The sequence below is a fragment of the Taudactylus pleione genome, unplaced genomic scaffold (assembly GCF_031769625.1).
Source record: "Taudactylus pleione unplaced genomic scaffold, aTauple2 ptg000129l, whole genome shotgun sequence".
Classification (NCBI taxonomy): Eukaryota; Metazoa; Chordata; class Amphibia; order Anura; family Myobatrachidae; genus Taudactylus; species Taudactylus pleione.
The window spans coordinates 8,161,125-8,187,966 of NW_028284531.1; the positions used below are offsets into that span (position 1 = coordinate 8,161,125).

General features: G+C 42.8%; 1 protein-coding gene across 2 annotated transcripts in view; it reads left to right on the forward strand.

Annotated features, from left to right (window-relative positions):
• The window catches only part of TRPM7 (transient receptor potential cation channel subfamily M member 7), a 116,275-nt gene that overhangs the window by 64,709 nt on the left and 24,724 nt on the right, over nucleotides 1–26,842 (forward strand). For both annotated transcript variants that reach the window (XM_088472823.1, XM_088472822.1), the window contains exons 18-29: nucleotides 5,784–5,939; nucleotides 6,199–6,342; nucleotides 7,184–7,312; nucleotides 8,267–8,569; nucleotides 8,684–8,858; nucleotides 12,560–12,686; nucleotides 18,379–18,563; nucleotides 20,986–21,118; nucleotides 22,934–23,631; nucleotides 25,669–25,745; nucleotides 25,845–25,941; nucleotides 26,141–26,214. In XM_088472823.1, coding sequence (XP_088328949.1) covers nucleotides 5,784–5,939; nucleotides 6,199–6,342; nucleotides 7,184–7,312; nucleotides 8,267–8,569; nucleotides 8,684–8,858; nucleotides 12,560–12,686; nucleotides 18,379–18,563; nucleotides 20,986–21,118; nucleotides 22,934–23,631; nucleotides 25,669–25,745; nucleotides 25,845–25,941; nucleotides 26,141–26,214 — 2,298 coding nt within the window. The remainder of the gene's footprint in view (nucleotides 1–5,783; nucleotides 5,940–6,198; nucleotides 6,343–7,183; nucleotides 7,313–8,266; nucleotides 8,570–8,683; nucleotides 8,859–12,559; nucleotides 12,687–18,378; nucleotides 18,564–20,985; nucleotides 21,119–22,933; nucleotides 23,632–25,668; nucleotides 25,746–25,844; nucleotides 25,942–26,140; nucleotides 26,215–26,842) is intronic.

Below are 26,842 nucleotides of genomic sequence, written 5' to 3' on the forward strand. Positions count from 1 at the left end.
TTATTGTCTTGTCGCATATCTCAATAAAATGGGTATCTGATGGTCCCTTGGGTACATTTCCTATCAGTACATAGAGAATCCAGGATCTATTCCATCCTCATGGCTTATTAGTTAATTTACATGAGGCCTAGGGCCACCCGCCGATATAGGCAGGGTCTGGCCTGAGTTGTATCAGATTGTGGGCGTAATACACACTTCACCATTATAAGTGTTAATGTAAGGATACACTAGCAGACCGTTTTTGGGGTATGTGTAATCTCTATATGGATACATATCCCTAATGGAACAGGCTCAGGTATAGCGTCCTGTTGTACGGCCTTCTTGTCTCCACTAACAATTTGCTAGTTTCTACAGTATTTTCTTCTGCAGCATCTCCAGACTGAAGTCCGTGCTGTAGAGCATTGATCTTTGCCCACTGAGGCTACTCTCTGTACCTGTCGTGGTGGGTTGCTGTGAGATGAATAAGGTCAGTGACATTCTACATAGCGTCCAGAGGGTTTCTGGTCGCTCACAGGTAAGCGGGCTTACCCCACTAATGCCTCGGAAGATGCTTCCTTTTCATGCATCCTGACATAGCTGTTATTCTATCTTACGCACCCTAGCTGCTGTCCTAGCAGCCTTCAGTTCTTTTAAATCAGTTGGCTGTACACTTTAGAGCTTTCCTGGTATGTAGGTGCATAGTTGTAACATTGAGATTTGTGACCCTATTCTACTGGAATCTGTTGGGTTTATGGACTGAAGCGCATCTATGGGCTAATGCACATTTTTACTATAAAGTGTGACAGTCTCTATGTTCCATACAGGGGGCCTGGTTTGTTTCCTGTTCAGTATCTGTTGATAAATTCAGCACACTGACAGGTACCTGAATGGTACCTTCATAGTTGTCCTAGTGCTTTAGCCTTGCGGATGGGATACTTCCCTATATTGGTAACTCTCCCTGGGTGGAGGTGGCATCCGTGCTCTTTTTCTGCTAAGGGTATCCTGGGTGTTTTCATACTATGTTCAGGCCAGTAGTTGGTACTGATTACACTCTACCATCATGTAGGAAGTTGTCTGCTGTTTGACAGGAGGGGTGGTACTGCCGTCTGACCCACTGGAAGGAAGTGTAGTCTCAATCCTCTCGTATCCGCCTCATGCCCAGTGGGATCGCCACTCGTTGACAACTTCTATGGTCTAAACCTTACACTGGTTACCAACCCTTTAGTAGTTGGACCTCGAGAATGGTTCAGGGCGACTGTTAGGTCGTGACTCTTGCCTCCTTGTTTGCTTGGTTAGGAGTCTGTGGACGGGTTCAGCTCCGTCTCTGTATATTGGTATCATTATACTTTTATCTATATGATTGATGTCCCGCAGTGCTGGGATTCTGCTGTCTGAGACTGTTGCAGCTTCCTGTAGTTGTCGCTGGTACGGTTTTCTCGAGTTTTGTTCTCATGTTACGGCCATTCTATGGATTCTAGTTGGGGTTTTTCTGCTCCCAGCGGTCTTGCTTGGTCTGTTTTTGGCTGAGCTTACGGTGTTCTGATGCTTCTCATCTGCGGCTACTCTCTAGCCGTATTCCATTGAATTTACGCTGTAAGTTGTGGAATGTCTGTGACTGTTCAGCAAGGAGCTCTGATTGTCTCCTGGCTCTACGACATGCCTCCAGTCTTGGGCTGTCTCTGTTTCGGTTGGCCGAAAGGTCGGCAAGTTCTCCGCGCTTCCCACCCGGGAGGTTGGCTTTGGGACGTCCCCACTGTCTTGAACTCCAGTGTCCCCTAGTGGATGAAGGAGAAAACAGGATTTTGGTACTTACCGATAAATCCCTTTCTCCGATTCCACAGGGGACACTGGACGCCCGCCCGCCCAGCGCTGCGTTCCTGCCGTTTTGTTGGGTCCTTATCTAGTTGTGTGACTGCATGTGTTCCCTGCAGTGGGTTCCTCTGTTCTCCTTCAGTCGGTATTGTTCCGTTCTGTGGTCTTCTCCTTACCGTCTCCTCTCGGGCTCAGTTCTTAAAACTGGGGCTGATGGGGCATAGAGGGGGAGGAGCCAGTCACACTTCAGAATTATTTAAAGTGCCAGGCTCTGCTCTACCACCGTCTATACCCTCTATACCCCACTGTCTTGAACTCCAGTGTCCCCTGTGGAATCGGAGAAAGGGATTTATCGGTAAGTACCAAAATCCTGTTTTTTGTTTATTTTCGGCTATATGTCAAATGCAGTACAAATCATGGTGATATAAAGGGGGGGAATTCAATTGAATTTGAATGGCGCCAGGAATGAGTGCCTAGAGGATTTCTGTTTGCACCCTCCTAAGGTGCGAGCGGATGTCCACTAAACTAGTGCCGCAATGTTAGTTGCGAGCTTACCACGTGGGCTGACAGCACTTAAATCAGGGAATGCCTTTAACCGAGACTAAACCCCTGGCATTAGACACAGTAAAATGCATTGCCTGACTCAAGTTCCAGGCACGATGCGAACAATTTAATAACTCGGGCACTCATTCCTGGCGCTATTCAACATTACATTCCCTACAAAATGTTTTTGAAATGTACACATACAACTTCTAACATGAGAATAGATTGACTAGTGTTACCGCTAGGCTGCTTCAGCGGGACGCCGCACCCTGCCCTATTTCTGAAGGGCAGAAAGCATCCTGCCCTCCAGCGCGGCGCCCCGCTGAAACATCTGTGGGTCATGTCCTCCACCCGCAGGCCGCAGTGTCCCACGGGTGGGGAAACCGGCAGAGTAGCGGTTACCGTCGTGCGCAGAAGTGGCCTTGCTCTAGGTCAGGCGTCCTGCCTGCCACCGGGCCTAGAGTGAACACTAGATTAGCCTGCTGCTTTTCAAAAGTCTGACCGAAATCTATGATGATGTTATCCCTATTTGTAAAACTGGTTATGCATGCCAAGGAATATATGTTCATATAAGTATGTTACCAACATACTTAATTTGGTAAAGGTGGCAAATTACTATGGTGTGGTTGCGATGTCAAATTCTGTTAATAATCTGACGAATGCTTTGAATAAGGAAGATAGACGTGTTTGTGTAGATATCGTGTTTGGAAGGCTGCAATGTAAGTGCATTTCTGCAGTCACTTCTTACATATAATGGATTTAATCTAATTATCTATATTTAAATCACATTGGGCGAGTGTTTGTAGTGACAGCATCCATTTTAGCTGCTCTTTGTTGATTGTTTATGAAATATCCGCTCCAATTTGGTACAACCCCCTGTATGACTATATATTTGAGTAGTGTGGGTTACTTTGATTACATTCTTTGAAGTGTTTTGTGTTCTTCAGTGCTTTTTTGCCATGTTTCTTAGGTGGTCATTAATTCTTGTTTATAGAGGTTTTATTCTTCCTACATATTATTTGGGGCATGGACATTCTAGGAGGTATGACTCCATTGCAGTTGCATGTCAGTCTGCTTTTTATCTTGTAGGTGACACCCATATTTGTTGATATGTATTCCTTTATTGAAGCACTAAATTATTTTGAGACCCGTGCAAAAGTTGCAGGAGCTGCAGTGGTAGAACCCTCTGTGTCTCTATATTGGTATTGATTGTGGTTTGAATGGTTCTCATTGGTTTATTGTGATTATCTACTAATTTGTCTTTCAAATTTGGGGCTTTGCAGTAAACTACTTTGGGTTATTTCAGGAGATGTTCTGCCATCATTTAATTTTCCAGCAGTATTAGCCAGTGTTACTTGTTGATGTGTCAGACTTGTTTGGCTTGTTTCATGTGTTGCGTGATAAAGTAGATCTCTTCTCCCCTGTTGTAAGCTACTGCGTTCTCCTATTTGAGTAGTGTAGATCTATCTGTCTTATTTCTTTGAGAGCTTACATTACTAAATCCTGATCGTAGTTCTTTTCATGCTTGTAGATTGTAGCCCTGTGCTCGGAAATTACATTTTGAGCAGTTCCTTTTTGAACGTTTTAAACTAAAACTATCCTTTTTGGTTATTTGGCCAACTAGGATGGTGCTCACTAGATGACAGGATATAACTGACTAGTGTTCCCACTAGACCGTGGGCATGAACTTGTCCGTTCCTGAAAAGGGGTGTGGTCGATCGGGAGAAGGGCAGTGTCCTTGTGACACACCCACACTTTTTTAGACTCTATATTCTAATGTCGATTGGCTGAACTTCAACAGATGGTTATAGAACAATGTATGGAAACTTGTACCTACAGATGTGTCCACATACATCTAGACTCCTTGCGCATTAAACTACCCTTCTAGTCATGCCATGGCATGACTCTGTAGCACTGAGTGGTTTTTGTGTGACTTTTTACCTTCAAATGTGAATAGAATGCACAAGCAGCTTTTGTTGATTAAAATGATATACAGCATACCTATGTATTGTGTGCAACTACACGTGTATCTGCATGCGACACGCTACTTTAGTGTCACAGTTGCTGATACTGTAATGTAGCATTTCGCATGCAGATACACCCGCTGTCGCACATAGAGCATAAGCATGCTGCATATCACTTTAATCAACATAAGCTGCTTGTGCATTCTATTTGCTGTGTGAATAAGACTCATTTGAAGGTAAAAAGTCACATGAAAAGAGCCTCACGTTGTGTAACGCGACTTGTAGCGCATGGAGGATAGATGTATGTGGACACATCTGTAGCTATTGATTACCTACTTGTTGGTCTGAGTGAACATTACTGCTGCTGCAGTCTCAACACAGCGCGTGGTAATGGATTGGCTTTACATGCCATTATGAATATAATATACTGACTGACACGTATGAACTTGGCAAATGGGTAAAACAGAGCAGATTTTCAGAGTGTTTTTTTTTAAACTGATTAAATATTCTCTGTAGGTCAGTGCATAATAGATGTTAACATCTTGTTTGCTTTTCTGTTTCCTTTCTAGTTTTGCAGTACTTGCACCAGTGTGTATCCAGTAATATAAGGGGCAGTAGAGTACTGCTTTATCCCAGTACACATAGTTTTGTTAGATGCTTTGCAACCTTTGCTCCAGCACCTAGTAACCACCAACATGCATATTTCTTTACATGCTATAGAGGCAATATTGTTAGACTGTAATTATCAGTGATGTACGTAGCAGCACATCTATAATAATTGAAAATCCACCATTGAGTGTAGCCATGGTGTCTTTCCTTCAAATTTTGATCTGGAAAATGCACACAATAATGCCTATTTCAGAGTGTAGTTTTGAACCGGCACATCAATCGGGGTGTTGATGAAGCAATGCAGTATCAAGTATATGGCTTGCAATGTGGTTTATGTGGGTTGGGTATGTGATATCGACTGTCAGGATGCTGATGGTTAGAATACTGACCGGGGCATCCTGGCGGTTAAACTTCCGATAGTTTTAGGTACTGATAAGAGTATTGAACCTAAATCTATACCTAAAGTATTGAAACCCTTCCCCTACCCACTCCTCTTGCTCCCTAACACTAAAGGTGCATACACGCAACGATTTTTTTAACGATATCGTTTATCGTTCAATCATTGAAAAAAATTGTTCACTTTCTGAGTTAAAACGAACGATTATCGTTCATGCGCGTTCGCCTTTGTAGTTCAGTCAGACTGACCAACTGAACGATTTTCATTAAGGGAATATGCAAAAATCGTTTGTAGTTCAAAAAAATCGTTCATTACACTTTAAAAAAATCTGACAGAAAATCGTTGGTAACAAAATCGTTGTGTGTGTGTGCAGCTTAAGATATTATTTTATTTTTGACAACAATTAAGGTAATTGCTGCAGTCTTGATTTTTACATGTTACTTATTTTGTAGGTCTTAATAAACCTTTTGTATTTTCAGGTGATTCTAAGCATTTTGATCCCTCCTGCTATACTAATGCTTGAATATAAAACGAAGGCAGAGATGGCCCACTTACCCCAGTCTCAGGATGCCCATCAAATGACCATGGATGATAGTGAGACCAACTTTCAGAATCTACCGGAAAACATTGCAATGGTATGGCGGCAGACCATGTTTTATGCGATATGATCACATGTGGTGATCATATCGTCTTGGAATAAGACAAGCTTTAGATAACCATGTTTAATACTGGAGTGTGTCCGGTCAACAAGAAATTGCACGCGCCTTAGTATAAGACTATCCAGACTTGCCTATAATGCTGTACTTTACATCACAGAGGGAGAGCAATTTGGGGTATGATGTTCTAATACAGTGGTGATGAAGCCTCAAATTTATTTAACTTTTTTGTTTTCAGAATGTATTTAAAGAAGTTCAGGTTTTTGATAGCACGGAAGTGAAGAGTGAAATTGAGACTCAGACAAAAACTCGGAAGCTGCCGATTACTCAGAAGCTGTATGCGTTCTACCATGCCCCAATTGTGAAATTTTGGTTTAACACAGTAAGTATTGGTGTATTTTCAAGGCAAACAATTTTGTGAACCCCATGTATAGCACAGTATTTGTTTCCTGCAGAAAAAACATTCCGTATCAAGCAAATAGGTATTTAAACATTACATACAATATTGTCTCAAACCCTTATTTTACTCATTAAGATTTGGAAATTAGACAAATTTGCTTCCATATTAATGAGTACATCAAGGAGATTGGATTATATGCAAATAGAAGGTTAGCTCCTCCTCCACGACCATGCCACAGGAAATGCACATACAGAACTAGTTTTAGCTTGGTTTCCTCAGTTGGTAGAAGTCTGCTTGATCTGCTATCTTTGCCTCATTTTTTTAATCTTTTTATGGTATTTTTACTAGTTTGAATTTCCAAGTTTTGTACCCTCAGGAAGTAGTGCGTTATTTTTGAGTTTTTTTGTTTTCATATCTTTTTAATCTTCTGTTTGTGTTAACCTAGTAAATGGGAAGGATTTTGATGAACTCTAGATTGTTCTGCATAACATTTGCATTTTGGGAAATAATCAAGTTACTTAAATTGATTAGCTTATCGCAGTAATATAGCTTATATATACTGTATTGTAGGCATACAGCTGTTAAAGAGTTTACAGTACAGCATTTATCTCTACAGACCTGTTTGGCATGGTCAATGCTGTTGTTTTTACAAAACAAATGTAATGAACTTGTAGTTGACATTTAGCACACATCTCTGTCCAACATGATTTGTCTACTGACTCATGTCCTTAAAGCCGCTTGTGTTTAGTTTCCTATTACTTTTTCACCATTTAGAGATGCAGATAGAATATTTCTGCTATACTGGATGTTCTGTGTCTTTCAGCTGTTCTATTTGGCATTTCTCATGCTTTTCACCTTTGTGGTTCTGGTGAAGATGGAGCCATTGCCTTCTGCTCAGGAATGGATTGTCATTGCATACATATTTACCTCTGCAATTGAGAAAATTAGAGAGGTTCGTTGTCTCATTTATTTCATTTTATTTTTTTAAATGTTTGCATTATGCGGCATTCTTTGATCTGCGTTTGACTGGAAGGAACTTAAAACAGTGGCTCTATGTAATGTTTCATTAAATAATTCTGCTAATAATTTCAAATATTATGCCTGCTTGTTATTTGATTGTGACTACAGAGTGAAAATCAAACTCTTGTGCATGAACCTCTCTGCACGAGACCCTGTGTATATCTGGCAATAACTGGGCAGCTCGCAACCACATGTACTCTTTAAAGTTCTAGGTAATCCCATAAATTGTATATGTATCAGGATATTTATATAGTGTGATTGTAAGAATCTGATACTTGACTAGAGAGGTGTAACAGCTGCATGCTATATGATGGTAATAGGCGATGCGTTAAATCCCAAAGCTTGGTACACTATGCAATTATTTGGCCGATTTGCCAATAATCAGGGGACAGCTTGATTTTATCGTATAGTGTGTAGGCATAAGCATTTCATCGATGTTAATGGTTAAACGTCCACAAACGCATTCATCCGATTGGCTAGCCAAGACAGAAAATCTCGGCCTCAATCCCCCCGATATTGAGCAGTGTGTGCACATTCTCGATACTCTGCCCATATTTGCTGCGTTTTCCCATAACCAAGTCTTCCTCCTTGTGGTTGGACATACACAAAATCAGTGTGGTGTGATGGAAAATAAATGTTTTCTAATAAAAAAATAGATATTGCATAGATATTGAGGCTTTAGATTTGCAGAAAAATCGCCCCGTTTGTCGGCCAATCAGAAAAAACCCTGGAAAGTGTGTAACCTAGCTTTACTCCCATATAGGGTTTTTTTTCATCCTTTCCTCGACTTGCTAACATTTCTTGCTTGGACTTCTTAACAGCATAAACAGATATTTTCTAGTCATATTAGGCAAATTATCAAATGAGCAGTATTTTTTTATTACAGATCTTCATGTCAGAAGCTGGGAAAATTAACCAGAAAGTAAAGGTCTGGTTTGGTGATTATTTTAATATCACTGACACAATTGGCATAATTACTTTCTTCATTGGATGTGGTCTAAGACTTGGAGCGTATAACTACACCTCACAGGAAGGTGATGATGACAGTAGTCTGGACTATGGGGATTATGTTTTCGTTGCTGGAAGATTAACATACTGTCTCAATATAATTTTTTGGTATGTCCGATTATTGGATTTTTTGGCTGTCAATCAACAGGCAGGACCATATGTAATGATGATTGGCAAAATGGTAAGTTGTTACATCATTGACACATTTTTTACATTGGTTTATTTAATTTATTTTTTTATAAGTAATAGTATTGTTTAGTAACATTGTGTACCTATTTATTTTTTTTATCTAAAGGTTGCAAATATGTTTTACATCGTTGTTATTATGGCTGTTGTACTTCTGAGTTTCGGTGTTCCCCGACAAGCCATTCTCTATCCATCTGTATCACCAAGTTGGACTCTTGCTAGGAACATTGTTTTCCAGCCGTACTGGATGATATTTGGTGAAGTGTATGCATATGAAATAGATGGTAAGGAACCCAGTAATTCTTCACACAGCAACTAGAAAAGCCAGTTACTCTCATGATGCTTATGTTATGGTGCATACACACGGTCAGAATAGAAGGCTTGTAAATTTGTATTCCTAGTTGCAAGTTAAACACAGCATTATAGCAGCAAGTTGTGGATCATGACGATTACCATATATCAGGGATGGGGGAACCTCAGGCCCGCAGAATCATTTGGTCTGGCCCTCTGAGCTTTTTTCTGCTAGTCTCATCTGGCTAGCAGGGTGCTTAGAATGGCACCCTGCAGCCAGAATCTTTGCAGCAGTTCTGCCTGGAGTGTCCTTAAGATGCTTCAGACGGTCACACCGCTTCCCTTTCAGCTCCCCAGAGCATCCTCAGGATGCTCCGGGCATTGCTGTAATCACTGATGATTGTGGCTCTGGCCCGGAGTGACGTCATACTGAGGGGGCGTGGCCTACACTGCACCCCGCAAATTTTATATACAGTCAGGTGCATAAATATTGGGACATTGACAGAATTTTCATATTTTGGCCTCAATTCACCACCACAATGGCAGGAAACCAGTACAGCACCCGAACATGTCTGTTTAAGAGAAAATAAATATATATATATATATATATATATATATATATATATAATATGTGTATATGTATTATGAATGCTTACAGGCTATAATAACTACTGGTTTTGAACGGAATCACATCTTGCAGACAACATAATAACCATTAACATATGATACACGCAGTTGTTTTGGATAAATATTGAAAGTGTAGCAACTTGAAAGACGGGATTATCCATCACAGAGACTCTGTTCCATTCATTACAAACATATTAAAGAGAGGGTAACTCAGATATCGGAGGCACCCATATATTAACATATGCACTGCAAGCAACCGGACCAATTGTTTCTATATTATTAATCCCTCTGACCGGCAGCCACAGGAATTGCTTTAAACCACTTTATTTCTGATATTTCTTTCACATCTATTTTTTCTATAAAATCTGTTTTAACGTTTCTCTAGAACTACTGTACACCATATTTTAAAGAGACCAATAAAGGTTATATTTTATTAATTTTTTCAGAGATTACAACATCATAATGATAAACCTATGAATGTGCACTGGACCCTGTATCTTAACTCTTTCCTTTGGAAATTATATATTGTGACATTTAAATAAGATGATCTGGTGGCACCTCCACTCATATGTATACATGTAATAAAATACCCTCTGGGGGTTTTGAAAATATAGAGGAGCATCATAGTGAATAAATAGGGATTAATAAATAAATCTCTGATAAGGATGAAAATTTAATACAAAATAATATTGTCAGTGTGACATCACCATAGTTTTTTCTTCATAGACTGCAGTTACAATTGCTACTCTGCAGGCCCGGGGGGCCACCCTCCAAGAAGTTTGGCAGGCTGAGGCTTGGCTTACATAATATTGGCGAGGCAGGTTCCTGCTGTTCAATTATATTTTCTTTTGTAACCACTATTTTAATGTCAGAAGTCACTGGTTTAGAGATCCAGTGTCATATATGTACTATTTCTATGTATAACATGGACGCTGCAGGGTCTTGGATAATGTTTTACGCTAGGCTTCCTGTGACTCTGCCTCCTTAGCTAATGAGCACTTGACAATAAAGTGTTAGTGTAACGAGGCTTACCATACGTCTCACGGGCGGGAGATGGTTCAGGAGGTATTGTAAAGATTTGTCTCTCTTCTTATGCACATAGTATGTTCATACAAACTGTTGTAGGATATATATATATCTCCCTAAGGGAACGAGCTGATGCTTGTTTTGGGGGCTTTTCCTGATTCATCTCTTAGGCTGGACTAGAGGATAGCGATGCTATAATCTGTTGATTTCTGCTACAGTCGGGACGGCCACACAGGAGGCCTCGTTATGTTTTAAAGTTCGGTGCTGCTGTTTACCACGATGCGGGTTTCCTCATGAGCAGGTACCGTTAATCCCCTTATCTTCGGGTATCCTAGCTAGTGTGTTCCTGTCAGTCCACTGCCTTCTAGAAACGGACTTCCGTCCTATCTAAGGCACCTTCACGAAAGCCCTCCTAGTGTTCTAGTTTCTCTCAGTTGGGTGCTTCCCTATATTGGAAATGGCAGTGTCGCTTGCCTGTAGGCTACCTCTTCTTCTGAAGAGATCCTTAGGATTCTTGCACTTTCAGCGTGGCTGTTGCTTCCATGATTTTCAGGCGTTAGGTTATCCCTGTTGTTTTTCCTACTAGGTTTCTTGCCAGGAAGCTGGTACCAACTGCACGCTTCAATCACTCTTGGAAGTTGTCTGTTGTTTGGTTGATCCAGGGGGTTTGGTTGTTTCTTCCAGGTGAGGTGGACACTGGTTTTGCCTGGGCTCGCTTGAAGGGTTCAGGTTGCTGTTTTATCTATCTGCTTCCAGAATGCGTTATCCTATCATCAGAGCCCAGATGTTGCAGTCTCTGATCTCTCTTGGTGAAGCCTCCGCTTCTGCCCTGTGGAATCTAATCTAGTTGGGGACTTCCTATGATCTAACCCTTCCGCTGGTTGGAACCCCCTACTTATATGGACCGCAAGAATATTCCTGGCCGAGTGTTTAGTAGTCCCTTCGGCTTAGGCTTGGAGTTTGTGTAATTATCTGCGGCTGTCCTAAGCGGAGTTCTGATTCCTGTGTTTTGCGCCGTTTGCTCCTCGGCTCTTGTTTTTACAATATTTGTTATCCTACCGTCAGTGTGCGGTGATCCCTGTTCAGGTTGGCCGCTAAGTTGGCAAGTTTCTCAGTGCTTTCCACCGGGGAGGCTCGCTTTGGGACGTCCCCATTGTCTATGTTCCAGTGTCCCCTGTGGATGAAGGAGAAAATTTTGGTACTTACTGTTAAATCCCTTTCTCCGATTCCACAGAGGACACTGGATGCCCACCCCTGCCTATTTGTTTTGGTTAATTTTCTAGTTGAACTGCGGATCCTCTGCATTATATTTTTGTGTGACTGCATGTGTTTCCTGCAGTGGGTCACTCTGTTCTCCTTAAGTCGTTTTTTTTTTTTCCGTTGGATTTCTCCTTGTCCTTCCTGTTGTCCCTCTGTCTCCTCTCGGGCTCAATTTATTAACTGGGGCTGATGGGGCATAGAGGGGGAGAAGCCAGTCACACTTCTAAATTATTTAAAGTACCAGGCTCTACTCTACCCACAGTCTATACCTCATTGTCTATGCTCCAGTGTCACCTGTGGAATCGAAGAAAGGGATTTATCGGTAAGTACCAAAATCCTATTTTAACTCAGTGATGGTTTCCCATGTTGTTTTTCAATTGAACGGCCAATATATCGGCCAGCGAGTACCCAGCATAAAGTGCAAAACTGGTCCATTAGATGTATAGGGCAAGATATGATCTCCATTATCTAATTTTTATTTTGTTTGTAAATGCACCTCTGGCAGGTACAGTGCCGCTTTCGTGCATTTTGCATTTTGCACTTCTTACATTACCTATAGTGTAATTAATCAAATCTGTACAGTGCTGCGTAACACTGTTTGTGCTATTTGTACAGATACAAAAAAGTACCAACATACCTAAAGCGAAGGCCGATATTTGGTACAGAAAGCTAATGTGTTTTTTCTAAATGATTTATTCACTTCTGTCCAAGTTCTGTTATTTATAAATGTGTTAATATTTACGTCTCTTCTTTTACAAAATCGAATTTCTGTCTTTTAAAGTGTGTGCCAATAACTCTGAGGTGAGGGAACTGTGTGGTATTGGAACATGGCTGACTCCGTTTCTTCAAGCGGTCTACCTCTTTGTGCAATACATCATTATGGTGAATCTCCTCATTGCATTCTTTAAGTAAGTCAAATAAAATGCTGGATTTGAATGAAAATGTCATCTTCATGGTCCATAGGGTTCCACAGGGAGACATTGGGGTGTAGGTGGGACCTGGAGGACCGGACACCAACATCAAAGCCTTTCAATCCCAGGATGCTCTGGTCCTTTCCCCTATACCCCACCCACAGCCTGAGGGCACTTCAGTTTCGTTTGTGCCCGGCAGGAGCTGGACCAACAGTCTAACATTGGGCTGTATTAAGCAGCCCAAGCTTTAAGTTTATGCTTTTATTTACTTATTTATTTTTTTACAAACGGGCGAGCAGCTCCAGACTGTACTCTGGACGTCTGTGCTGCCGCCCCATCACCCCTCCCCCAAGGACCAGGTTATACGGCGCTATATCCTACCAGCCACTATGGTTTGTGTTGTCGATTTTAGTACCCGTTGCAGACATGTAATGTTTTTTTCTGCGTTTGTATGTGACTTGTGCTAGCGCTAATCTCTACTTTCTATACTGTCAGTTATACCTCTCCCTTATTTTTCTACTGTACCCTGACATACTAAGGTATTTGGGGGTTCCTTGTATCTCTCATCTGCTATATAACTGTGAGGACTATCACATACTATATACAGTGGTTGCACACTACACTGTGCCATATATAGTGTGGGTGCACACTACATTGTGCCATATTACACATACTGCAAGATGTTCATTGCACTGTATCATACTGTGTATTATTCTTGTGGCTATGGCTGGCAGAGGAAAGAATAACAAGCAGCTTTATACTGCTCCTCCTACTCTGGTGTCTTGTAAGTCCTCTTCTGCAGGCTTAGCCACAGAGGACCTCATTCAGGATGTATTGTTAGCCAGCCCCAGGTCCATCAGCCCCGCTGTACCCTCAGGACCCACCCTGGGCTTCCTCACAAATGCTGGCAAAACTTGCGGACCAAGTAGCGGTCTCCGTTTTTGGCTTTCCCTATGAGATGGCAACAGCAGGTACTTGCAAATCCTTTGCATCCCCATGGATAGAAGTACTGTCTACCTCAGTACAGAGCTTGGCTAATACCTCTACGGTTTTTCAGCAAATGCTGCAAAAAGGTCAACCTTTACCTACCAGGCCTACTAAATGTACTATATCTTCCCAATCCACACGGTTGTCTAATTCTGAGCTATCATCTGGGGAGACAGAATACTCAGATCTCTCACTCTGACTCTGTCTCAGGAGAAGAGGAGCCACCCTCTGAACTAAATATACCTGCTCTTGTGAGAACTCGCTCCTAATAAAAAACATGTACTGTTTAAGCGACAAAAGGTGGTTTTACCAGAGTTTCCTCACTCTGACCAGCTATCAGATCACATGAGTGAAGCTTGGAATATGCCCGGTAAAAGGTTTCAAATTCCAAAACTGTTCAGTTCCTTTTACCCGCTTCCAGCTACTGATTGTACTAAATGAGATGTTCCCCCAACAGTGGTTTCTCATGTAACACATCTGGTTAAAAATGCCACCGTACCCATTCATCATGCAACCTCTTTGAAGGAGACTACAGATAGACTTATAGAAAATTGTCATAAATCTATATACTCTCTTGCAGGAGCTATTATTCGTCCTGCTAGGGCTGCGGCCTAGGTGGAAAAAGCCATTGAGAGTTGGGCAGAGGCCCTAGAAGAGACTTTTTTTTTCCCCCTGATGCTGCAAGGGAACAGCTGTCCTACATATCTCACATTAGAGATGCAGCCTCCTACTAAGGTGAAGCAGCTATGGATACAGCTTTCATGGCCTCCAGGATATCTGCTACTTCGGTAGTGGCCCGACGTATCCTTTTGCTACGTTCCTAGAAAGCAGATTCAGAATCAAAACAGGCTCTAGAGTCTCTGCCTTATGCAGGGGACAGCCTATTTGTTCCAGAATTAGATAAAATTGTGACTAGGGCGGCTAACAAGACTGCGTTCCTGTCCTCTGCATATAATACAAAGCCGCGGCTGTCATCATATCGGTCCTTTCACCCTCAAGGCAAAGCCAAGAGACAGTCCTTTCCATGGCAACAAACCTCAGCCAAGGCCTCCAAGTCTAGGGCCAAACAAGCCTAAGCTACTAGACGTCCACCTGCCATGTCTGAGGACAAGTCTGCAGCCTGACATCAAACCACCGCAGATGCCTGAGTAAGAGAAGTGGTCTCCCATGGATACGCCCTCTCCTTCCTGAGGCGACCCCCCCCCCCCCCCCCAACAGTTCTTTTGCACAGGACATCCATCGGACTCAACCAGGGCCCTGCTGCTCCAAAAAGCCATTCAATCCTTACTGAATTCAGGAGTAATAATTCGGGTCCCCTCCTCACAACGGGGCAAGGGCTATTATGCTACCCTTTTCTTAGTTCAGAAACCCAATGGGTCTCAGCGGCCTAACCTAAAGTCGCTGAACAAGTTTATCAGGGTGCCCAGGTTTCGTATGGAAACCCTCCATTCTATTATCCTAGCTATGGAGCCTGGAGAATGTATGGTATCCCTAGACATTCTGGACGCTTACCTTCATGTACCTATAGCGCCTTCTCATCAACAATATCTCCGGTTTGCTACACTGCAGCAACATTGCCAATTTCAGGCTCTGCTGTTTGGCCTTTCAACGGCCCCTCGGGTCTTTACCAAGATCATGGCTGTTATGGTGGCCTCTCTTCGTCGTCAAGGGATCAGATTGCTCTCATACCTGGACAATCTCTTGCTGTTGGCCAGCTCCCCAAAGACTCTTCACCGCCATCTGCAGGTAACTATTGCCTTTCTACAAATGCACGGTTGCCTGATCAACTGGAAAAAGTCTTCCCTGACACCCTCTCAAAGGATGGTACATTTGGGAGCCGTCCTGGACTCTCGAGTTCAGAGAATATTCCTGTCATCGGACAAGATTTCAGCACTGCAGCACAGGCTACGCAGACTGCTCCACAATCGCAGCGTGTCAATTCACTCTGCAATGCAGGCCTTGGGACCGATGGTGTCCACCTTCAACATGGTGGAAATCGCCCAGTTTCACTCCAGGCCACTACAACACCTGATCCTTTCCAGGTGGAACAGGCTACCCCATCTGCTCAGATCCCAGATGCTCAGCCTCCCCCCCCCCCCCCTCCCCCCCAGGGGTTCGCCTGTCTTTAGCCTGGTGGCTACAAACTCCCCATTTGAACAAGGGTTGTCCCTTTTTGGATCCCGGACTGGGCTCTCCTCACCATGGACTCAAGCCTTCGAGGGTGGGGCGCAGTAACCAGCCAGCACTCCTTCCAGGGCCGATGGTCCCCACTCGAGGCAGTGCTACCAATCAATATCCTAGAACTTTGAGCCATCTACATAGCTCTCACTCTGGCTCAGAACATTCTGAAAACCGGCCAGTACAAGTACAGTCTAACAACGCCACAGCTGTGGCCTACCTCAATCACCAAGGGGGCACTCGAAGTCAGCAATGACAGAAGTGTCCCGCATTCTCACATGGGCCAAACACAATCTCCCAGCCATCTCCACAGTGTTCATCCCAGGGATTCTCAAGCAGATTTCCTCAGCGTCACGACGTGCACGCAGGAGAATGGTCTCTACATCCAGAAGTTTTTCAGCTTCTGGTGGACAAATGGGGTCTTCCAGAAGTGGATCTCACGGCCTCAAGACACGACCACAAACTTCCAGTTTATAGAGCCAGAACAAAGGACCCTGACGTGGCCTTCATAGGCGCGTTGTTGGTAAAATGGAACTTCCAGTTGGCATATTTCTTGCCTCCAATATCCCTGCTTCCTCAAGTCGGAAGTTCAGACAGGAGGGGGCACAGTCCTGTTAATAGCTCTGGCTTGGCCCAGACGTCATTGGTGCTCCATAGATGTTCCTCTTCAACTTCCTCTATGAATAGACCTGTTCATGTCTATATCTGGACCTAACCTGTCTTGTTTTTAACGGCGCGGCTCTTGAGACATCCCTCCTAATGGCTAAAGGTTTCTCCAGCTCTGTGGTCCAGACCTGGCCTCAGGTAGGATTTACCACAGAATATGGCATACATATTTCCAAAGGTGTGCTCCAAGAAACTTTGACCCTCAAGTCTTTAAAGTTTCTCGTATTCTTGCCTTTCTTCAGGCTAGACTAGACCTAGGCCTCCGCCTAGCATCTCTCAAAGTGAGGTCTCTGCTTTGTCTATCTGGTTTCAGCGCAGAATTGCTCCTATACTGGATGTTCACATCTTCATGCAAGGTGTTCTACGTATACAACCTCCCTTTGTCCCTCCTATGGCTCCATGGGATTTGTCAGTGGTGCTCAAAGCACTTCAGGAACCTCAATTCGAATCCCTGGAATCAGTGGATGTCAAATGGCTCACTGCGAAGACTGGTTCTTCTGGCTATAGCGTCTGCCTGTTGGGTATCGGATTATGGGGCGCTTTCCTGTCGCTGCCCCCTTTTAATATTTCATAAGGTCAGGGCTGTTCTTCGAACACGCCCAGTCTTCCTTCCCAAGGTGGTTTCTTGCTTCCATCTGAATGAGGAAATTGTGGTTCTGGCCTTTAATTCACCATACCTCCCGGCAGGTGAGGCCTTTTGGATGTGGTCCGTCTTCTAAAAATCTACGTGGACCATACTACTTCCATCAGGAAATATGACTCCCTCTTTGACCTAGATGGATTCCATAAGAAGAGATGGCCAGCTAACAGACTGACCAGATGGATTTGCATGACTATCTCACAGGTTTACACGCAGACTGGTTTTCCTGTGCACTACAGTCTCTACTCATTCTACTTGCTATGTGGCTCCCTCGTGAGCAGCCCGGTGTGGCGCTTCAGCTGAACAGCTATGCAAGGTGGCCACCTGGTCTTCTGTCCACACCTTTCTTAGGTTTTATGCCTTTGATACATTTGCCTCTCAGAACCCTACGCCCGAAGGAAGCATCCTATCAGTTCAGGAGCATTCCCATCCTTGAACAACTGCTTTGGGACATCCCCAATGTCTCCCTGTGGAGCCCTATGAAACCTGAAGAAGAAAAGGAGAGTTATGGTAAAACTTACCTTCGTTAACTCTTTCTTCGAAGTCCATAGGGTCCACAGGGCACCCGCCCTGACGCACCTGGCTTCTATGGGCTTCTCCTCTTGGTTACTTGTTTCCTTCTCTGCGTGAGAGTGTGATTCCTCAGTGTACCAGTCTTTCTTCTCTCCTGTCCTGCACCTGCCTTGGGCTTGTTAACAAAACTGAAATGCCCTCAGGCTGTGGACGGGGTATAGAGGGAAGGACCAGAGCATCCTGGGATTGAAAAGCTTTGCTGTTGGTGTCCGGTCTCCAGGTCCCACCTACACCTTAATATCTCCCTGTGGACCCTATGGACTTTGAAGAAAGAGAGTTAACGAAGGCAAGTTTTACCCTAACTCTCTCTATTGCAGATAGCCATAAACTCTGTATGAAAGAAGCCCACCCATGACATGGTGCCACTGTCTTGTACTACCTTTATTCAAATAGATACTCCCTTGAGCCTTCCATCACCTTAGCCGCCTCCTGCCAGTGATCACTGCTTACTCCCTCCCTCACATCACCAGCTGTGTTGCTGCTTCCCATAGCTGGTCACATCTCTGAGATCCCATGATACACCATATCTATATCCTCTCTCCCCCAGCTGCAAGCCTGGCCATAGAGCCAGTCACAGCTAGCCACTTCTATGCTAGTAATACATTTGACATTATTTAAATGTTTGTTTTTTCCTTTTCATTTTAGCAATGTGTATTTCCAAGTAAAGGCCATTTCAAACATTGTGTGGAAGTACCAACGCTATCACTTCATCATGGCTTATCACGAGAAGCCATTTTTGCCGCCACCTCTGATCATTTTCAGTCACTTGTCTTCCCTGTTCTGTTTCGTATGTAGACGACGAAAGAAAGACAAATTTTCACATGGACCAAGTAAGTGTTATTTTCCTAAGTAGGATTATTAAACCTGTACTTTAATATCTGCCACAGGTCCTGTTTCAGATATCACTGTACAAAAATAAACTACCGTAGACAAATTGTCTAAACCAGTAATTAATAAGTGTAAAACAGGCAAAATTCATTATAGTCTGATTACTTATACTTGTTGTCAAATATCTCTACATTATGATTAAGTACAGCCATGGCCAAAAGTTTTGAGAATGACACAAGTATTGGTTTTCACAAAGTTTGCTGCTTCAGTGTTTTTAGACCTTTTTATCAGATGTTACTTTGGTATACTGAAGTAAAATTGCAAGCATTCATAAATGTCAAAGGCTTTTATTCACAATTACATTAAGTTTATGCAGAGAGTCAATATTTGCAGTATTGACCCTTCTTTTTCAAGACCTCTGCATTTCGCCCTGGCTTGCTGTCAATCAACTTCTGGGCCACATACTGACTGATGGCCGCCCATTCTTGCCTAATCAATGTTTGGAGTTTGTCAGAATTTGTGGGCGGGGGGGGGGGGGGGTTTGTTTGTCCATTCGCCTCTTGAGAATTGACCACAAGTTCTCAATGGGATTAAGGTCTGGGGTGTTTCCTGGCCATGGACCCAAAATTTAGATGTTTTGTTCCCCGAGCCACTTAGTTATCACTTTTGCCTTATGACAATGTGCCCCATCATGCTGGAAAAGACCTTGTTCGTCACCAAACTGTTCTTGGATGGTTGGGAGAAATTGCTCTTGGAGGATGTTTTGGTACCATTTTTTATTCATGACTGTGTAAAGCATCCAGAGACCGTTCATGTGTGGGGTTGCTTCTCAGCCAAGGGAGTGGGATCACTCACAATTTTGCCTAAGAACACAGCCATGAATAAAGAATGGTACCAAAACATCCTCCAAGAGCAATTTCTCCCAACCATCCAAGAACAGTTTGGTGACTAACAAATGCCTTTTGCAGCATGATGGAGCACCTTGCCATAAAGCAAAAGTGATAACTAAGTGGCTCAGGGAACAAAACATCGAAATTTTGAGTCCATGACCAAAAACTCCCCAGACCTTAATCCCATTGAGAACTTGTGGTCAATCCGCAAGAGGCGGGTAGACAAACAAAAACCCACAAATTCTGACAAACGCCAACCATTGATTAGGCAAGAATGGGCGGCCATCAGTCAGTATGTGGCCCAGAAGTTGATTGACAGTATGCCAGGGTGAATTGCAGAGGTCTTGAAAAAGAAGGGTCAATACTGCAAATATTGACTCTCTGCATAAACTTAATGTAATTGTCAATAAAAGCCTTTGACACTTATGAAATGCTTGCAATTTTACTTCAGTATACCATAGTAACATCTGACAAAAAGTTCTAAAAACATTGAAGCAGCAAACTTTGTGAAAACCAATACTTGTTTCATTCTCAAAACTTTTGGCCATGGCTGTAGTCAAATTCTTATAGGGACTATGGTGCCCTGACAGGAAGTAGATCGAGGTGGATTTAGGTCAGTAGAAGGAGTGGTTGTATAACTAGGAGATGAACCAGGAGATAGCAGAGTCAAAGAGCTCAATGAAGGGAATGACTTGGAGGAGCATGGGGTGGTCAGTATTGCCCAATATCATTGCGAAGTTAAGAAGCACAAGAATGGAGAATTGGTCTTTCGATTGGACTGTGATGAGATAATCAGCGATCTTGCCAGAAATGTTTTTGTAGAATGAAGAACCCAAGGCCAAATTTGGAGTTGGTCTAAAAAGCAGTGGATGGAGAGGAAGGAGGGTCTAAGAGGGGGTGGATGGAGAGGAAGGAGGGTCTAAGAGGAGGGAGTGGATGGCGAGGAAGGAGGGTCTAAGAGGAGGTAGTGGATGGCGAGGAAGGAGGGTCTAAGAGGAGGCAGTGGATGGAGAGGAAGGAGGTGAGGCTGTCCACCTGCTCAAAAAGCTTGAGGACTAGGGGTAGATAGAAATGGGATAGTACTTGAGAATAGATCTTTTAGCTAAAGGAGAGGAGGGGTCATGTTGCTAAAGTTCAGTGATTCTGAAACTGTCCTTCGTTGGATATGTGTTGCTGATGTTTATCTGTTTTGTCAGATTGGTGGGTGAGGCAATCCCTTGTTGTGAACTGGTTGCTACTTGTTTACATATTAATGTGGTTCTGCAGGATGTTTGCAAACAAAAAATATTGCATGAACTAACTAAAAATGTTCAAAAGAAGTTTGCACATTTATGTGTGTGCTCATGTCTTGGCATTGAAAATGTCGGCATCATTACATGTAAGCAACTTATAAAAATGGAAAATATCCTTTTGGATGTAGTTTAAAATCTCAGGAACATTTTCTATTTGGCCATGAAGAGCTCTGTACTAAACCAAATTGAAATGCAGAATTATCTGTGCTATTCACATGCACTTTTTTATTTTTTTATTTTAGAATTATTCCTAACAGAGGAAGACCAAAAGAAACTACATGATTTTGAAGAACAATGTGTTGAGATCTATTTTAATGAAAAGGATGATAAATTTCATTTGGGAAGTGAAGAGAGAATACGTGTTACAACTGAGCGGTAACACTGAATTTTTAAATTTTCAAAGTGTTTGTACACGTTTTTTTTTTTTGTTCTGTTTTTGTTTACTTGGAAACTTTTTTTTTTTTTTTATATATATATTTGGACATTTTCAAAGTTCCTTTACCATATTTGTTCATTAATATGACTAGCTCCCTGTGACAGAATGAGCTTATTTTGCCGCTCCCTGTCTGTTGGTGTTGTGAAGTTTTAAAATTTGTTGGGCTTCCTCTTTAGCTGGGTCCACATTAGACGATATATTGGACGATTTGTCGTTTTGTGGCAAATCGGGACAACGAATCGTCCAGTGTGTACGCACTATTGCAGTCTCCTGGTAGATCTCAAGATCCGGTGGCCGACACCATGCTTCTGGATGTGGCAGGGGAGTTATATACTGGGCGGTCATACACCAGATCGTGCAGTGTGTACGGACCGCCCGACATTATCTAGTGCTTTACCATCAAGTATCCTGTTGATACTGACCAATCCTCCTGGTTCTACTTGGCAGGTGTCAATTGAGCATTACTGCAGTGCCCCATTTGCAGTAAATTAATTTGTTCCGTTACCAGACTTTAAGCTGCATCATTAAAATTTACTTCCGGGTAATGTGTGAAGTTTCTTCAGAACCACTTTGAAGTTTTTTTAAAAAATAATTTTCTGTGGATTAGGATTGAGCGCAGACAGGTCAGCCAAGGGACAAATTAGACTGGGAAATCTGTAGCTTGATCATAGGGGGTATATTTACTAAAGTGCGTGTTTTTCGAAAGTGGAATTGCTGCCCATAGCAGCCAATCAGATTCTAGCTATTCTCTTCTGTAAGGTGCTAGATAAATGTTAAGAAGGATCTGATTGGTTGCTATGGGCAACATTTCCACTTCTAAAAAACCTGCACTTTAGTAAATATACCCCTAGGTGTCTTGTAGGAATAGAGTAGGATCTTTATGAAGACTAGAGTTTGTTGCTCGATATTCGCTCTAAAGAGTGGTTACATACCACTAAAATCTAGTGATGAATATACACATGACGTACAGATAGATGGATTACATTTTATTAGGGAATTTGCTGCCATTTTTATACAGTATCTACACAAAGGCTGGAACTGTGTTATCACATCCCCTGTCCCCTTAACCAGACCAGGTTGATGAACTTTTTAAAAGTGAATCAGCCTGGCACTGGCTCACTTGTAGCAAGGGTGTTTGTTTTTCCCCTCTGTCCAAACACACTGTCACATCTTTTACCCCAGTGTATGAGTTGGAAGATTAACATTTAAATCTCCAAGCCAAAGTATCTTTTAGGAAATCTGCTCCATACTCAATCCAAGTCCAATTCTTTTCAGAGTATTGGAAGCTACTGATGACGTCTGGGCTCTAGTGTAATTTTATGTTTCCTAGATAATTTTACTCTAGGAGATGGCATCAGAATCCACTTCAGTGCCACTGTTCTGTGGCGAGGACAGAATAGTGGTGGTGCACCACCAGAGATGAGGGAAGGGCCTGTATAGTACTCCCATCGTTACCTAGGGGAATTGGATTGGAATCAAAACTCTGCTGGATGCACGCTTATTCTACAATTGAGCATTGTGCTTGGCTTCTACCCAAATGTGGTTACAATCTACAATTAATATGATACACCAATAGTTGTGTGCTTACATAGACTTCATTAACGTTGCTACTTACATTTTTATTTAAAATTTGTAGTATTCACATGCATTTCGTGTTATGCACAAATGTTTACATTGTAGGTGTAATCAAGCCTTATGAATATTCAGTATTGCAATTCTGTATGTAACATTTTAATCTATCTTGGAATTTCTAGGGTCGAGCAGATGTGTATACAAATTAAAGAGGTTGGAGATCGTGTTAACTATATAAAACGTTCGTTACACTCTTTGGATTCACAGATTGGACACCTTCAAGACCTGTCAGCACTTACTGTGGACACCCTGAAAACCCTGACTGCACAAAAAGCATCTGAGGCTAGCAAGGTTCACAATGAAATCACCCGAGAACTGAGCATTTCAAAGCATTTGGGGCAAACCTTGGTTGATGATGGCCCCCTCCGCACCTCCATGAGGAAAAAGCAGAGTGTTAGCAACTTCTTTGGCTCTTCATTTCCACAAGGTAGTCCTGAGGGTAACAGCAACTTTCTTTTCAACATTTCTCTGAGGGATGAAAGAAATGCCATAGGCAAAAAGGTGGGTGAAGACTTTTTTCCACCTCTGAGAGAAAACCTTAATATTCCAGAGGCTGGTCCATCTGGATGTGCCTTAGTTTCTACTGCTGACTGTCCTACAGAATCGCCCAACAGTGCAGAGCGAATCCAGGCTCTCATCGATACCCAGAACTCTGACAACACCACCAGTAGCACGTCACCTACAGCTACATTTTTTGTAAGCACGCCAACACAGCCAAGCTCGAAAACTCAAATGGAAGCGACATCTAGGTTGGGAATGTCTCTCCATCAAAGATCCTCAAAAGAAGCAGAAAATACTGTAGAATTTGGAGCCTTTGTTGGTATGTGTAGTTTTTGTTTTACTGTTGTGGAGCAGGTTAGTGTAGGATGGATAAATATATATGTATAGTGTAACACGTGTATGTGTTAGCTGCTGCAAACCCTACCCCCCCCCCCCTTCCTCCTAGCCTAACCCTCCCTGTGGGGTGCATAAGTCCCCCCGGAAGTTCCGAAAGCTAACCTCTCCATACATTCCCCTCCCCCATCGGTATTTAGACACCTATCTTAAGTCCCCTGTTGGGCTTTTGATGTCGGGATATAGACCGGTGGCATATCATCTGCCGGTCAACTAGCTACTTATATATAGAGATAGATATAGATAGAGAGAGAGATTGTTTGTTTTCTTGATTAACCAAGTGTATTTTCATTTTTACATTACATTGCCATAACTGTTGATTTTGAAGCTACATAGTGACTTTAGCATTGAGGGCATAAAAATGGTTTGGTTCTCTTAATTAGTCACGAAAACCATACAGTCCTCTTAATCCTTACACTTCCCCAAACACTAGGTTTATTATTACCAGTATATTTATAAAGTGCTTTATCCCCATTAGTAAACCCTCTCTTCTGCATATTTAATGCCCCTATCACACTGTCAGCAATAACCCGGGTAATGTCACATGAACGCACAGCACCCCGGGTTATTGCTCAGTGTGAAAGGGCCAGGTTGAAATAACCCAGGTCGAGCGACCCTGCATTTCAACCCAGGTAACGAGCAGGGTTGAACACTTGTTGAGTCCGGCTCACGGTGGAGTGTGAACGGGTAACCCGGGTCCCGTTCACCACATAGGAAGGATAGGAATGGTTGGCACTTGGAGATGAGATTATCTCCAAATGCCAGCTCGGAAAGTGATGGTGGTGACCTCATCGACCCAGCAATAAGCCGGTCTGGCTGTCAGTCTGAAAATGGTCTCAGCCGGGTCGCCTTGGGATGGGCCAGTGTACAAAATCCTGGGTGTGACCCGGGATAGCGGTGTGAAAGGGGTATAATACTGTTAGACTGCTGCTCCCCCTTCTCTGTTCTGTCAAATTTGTTTCATATCATTTTTAGAATATTCAGGTAGGACATATATTACCAAGTGCTGCTTTTTGTAGACATGTCAGAGTTGATAACTTTGGTTTAGTGTATATGGCTGCATCCCCTGCCCTGTCTCCTAGGTTTGTTGTCTAAAGGTGCCTATCAATTTAACGACTTTCTGAATGATGCGACCAAAACCAGGAGGTTTTGGTTGGAACGTTCAGAAAGTCGTCTAATGGATAGCCGGCAAGGACCGGCGAAGCGTGCACGCCGACTATCTGTGGAACATGCCCGTCAACGATCGTCAGGTTCCGGCATGTTCTCAGATAGGAGGTTGGTCCCCTGCACTGAATGACGTTCAGTGAACGCCGTTCAGTGCGGGCACCGCACCTAGGCAACCTGAAGGACTGAACGCTAGTTGTTCAGTTTTTCAGGTCGCCTAATGTATAGGCCCCTTTACTCCTAAATAGCATTTTTTTCCACATCTTGAAGCTTTTTCCTTGTATCATCCATAAGCACTTCACTGATTACTGAGACTGTACTGCTTTTAATTAATTGTGCAAGCAAGTTTAGTACATAGAGTACATAGAGTACATAGAGTACATAGAGTACATAGAGTACATAGAGTACATAGAGTACATAGAGTACATAGAGTACATAGAGGTGCTGAGGTCCTGTTCATGTTTCTTTTTGGATACAAATAAGCAATGAACTGTAAGGTCTGTAGGAGATGGACAGAATGGAGATGACCTTTTTTTAAAAACCTAAGGGAGCATTAGGCATTTTTTTTTATTTTTACATGTATATTATAGTGTGTGTCGTAATGTAAATATATATAGCTAAATATAGTATGAATTATGTGTGAACGTTTTATTTGTGTCTTGATCTTATTTTTTTAATTTTAAATCAATAAGTAGATGAGTTTCAGTAGCCTCAGAAGTTGTGGTGAGTCAGCATTGAGTCTCCATCTATGTATTGCTGCAGTTCTGAGGGCGATGCTCTGAGTTTGTGTATCTTTCAGGTCACCGAGACAATGTAATGCTACAAATTAAGAAACATGAAAGCCAAAATAAGGGAGAAATAAATCCAGCGAATGTGGTAAGCCCATTACATTTCTGATGTCATTTGTGATTTAAAATCCACATCATTCATTGTTTAATTGAAAGTCTTGATGAAATTGTTTTAACTTTTCCGTAGATTGACACCTGTCCCACTGCCAGCCTGAAACAAGTGAGATCCTGTGCTGGATTTATGGAGCTGACTAAAATCTCCCTGTCCCTGCGCTCAGACCAGTGTAAGTCTTATGTAGGGGGTCTTAGCCATTATTTTACACAGGTCTGTCAGTGCCATGTAGAGGGTGCCTTTGATTATTCATGGCTGGCTTCATAGGCAGCATGCTGATAAAATGCCTTGCTAAAGTATCTGTAATGCAGACCCTGTCCACCTACATTTCTGTGGGTACCACCTATTAACACCATTTCTTTTCCTTTTAGTGCATAGCAGTAGCCGGAGAGCCTCTCTGACTGAAGAGACCAATGTGGATGACTCCAAAGAAGCCTTTCTAGTGGTTTGTACAAACGTTTACCTTTGCTGCAGTAATGAAATAGGCTGATGTCCTGGAGTATTCTCTGATATCTTCCTGATGGCCTTGGGGTGTTAATTACTAATAAAGGAATATCCTTGAAATTTTATAATCAAACACTTGCTGCATGGGGAGCAGTGGGAAGCAGTCGAGATAACAGCCTGCGTCATAGAATGCCCCAGGTTTGCTAAACCTGTCATTGCCTTACTCCCTGCATCACATGACTGTGTGGTCATTAGGTGCTGCCACTTTCTCCTTCATCCACTAGGGGACACTGGAGCTTCATGACATTGGGGTATAGACGGTGGGTTGAGTTGAGCCTGGCACTTTAAAAATCTACAAGTGTGACTGGCTCCTCCCCCTCTATGCCCCATCAACCCCAGTTTTTAGAATGTGCCCGAGTAGAGCCGGTGCACAGGGGCTGTCTCCAGCCCTTATATTAATTTTATATAGAAAGAATCAAAATCACAAGAGGACAGGCAGACTGTTAGCTGTGACAGTCTGCCTGCATCGTGGGAGCCGCCAGAGAGGGGACCACACGGCTACTGCAGCCTGTGTCCGGTCACCCTATGGAGGGGAGGCTGCTTTAGGCAGTTAGGAGTCATCAGACTCA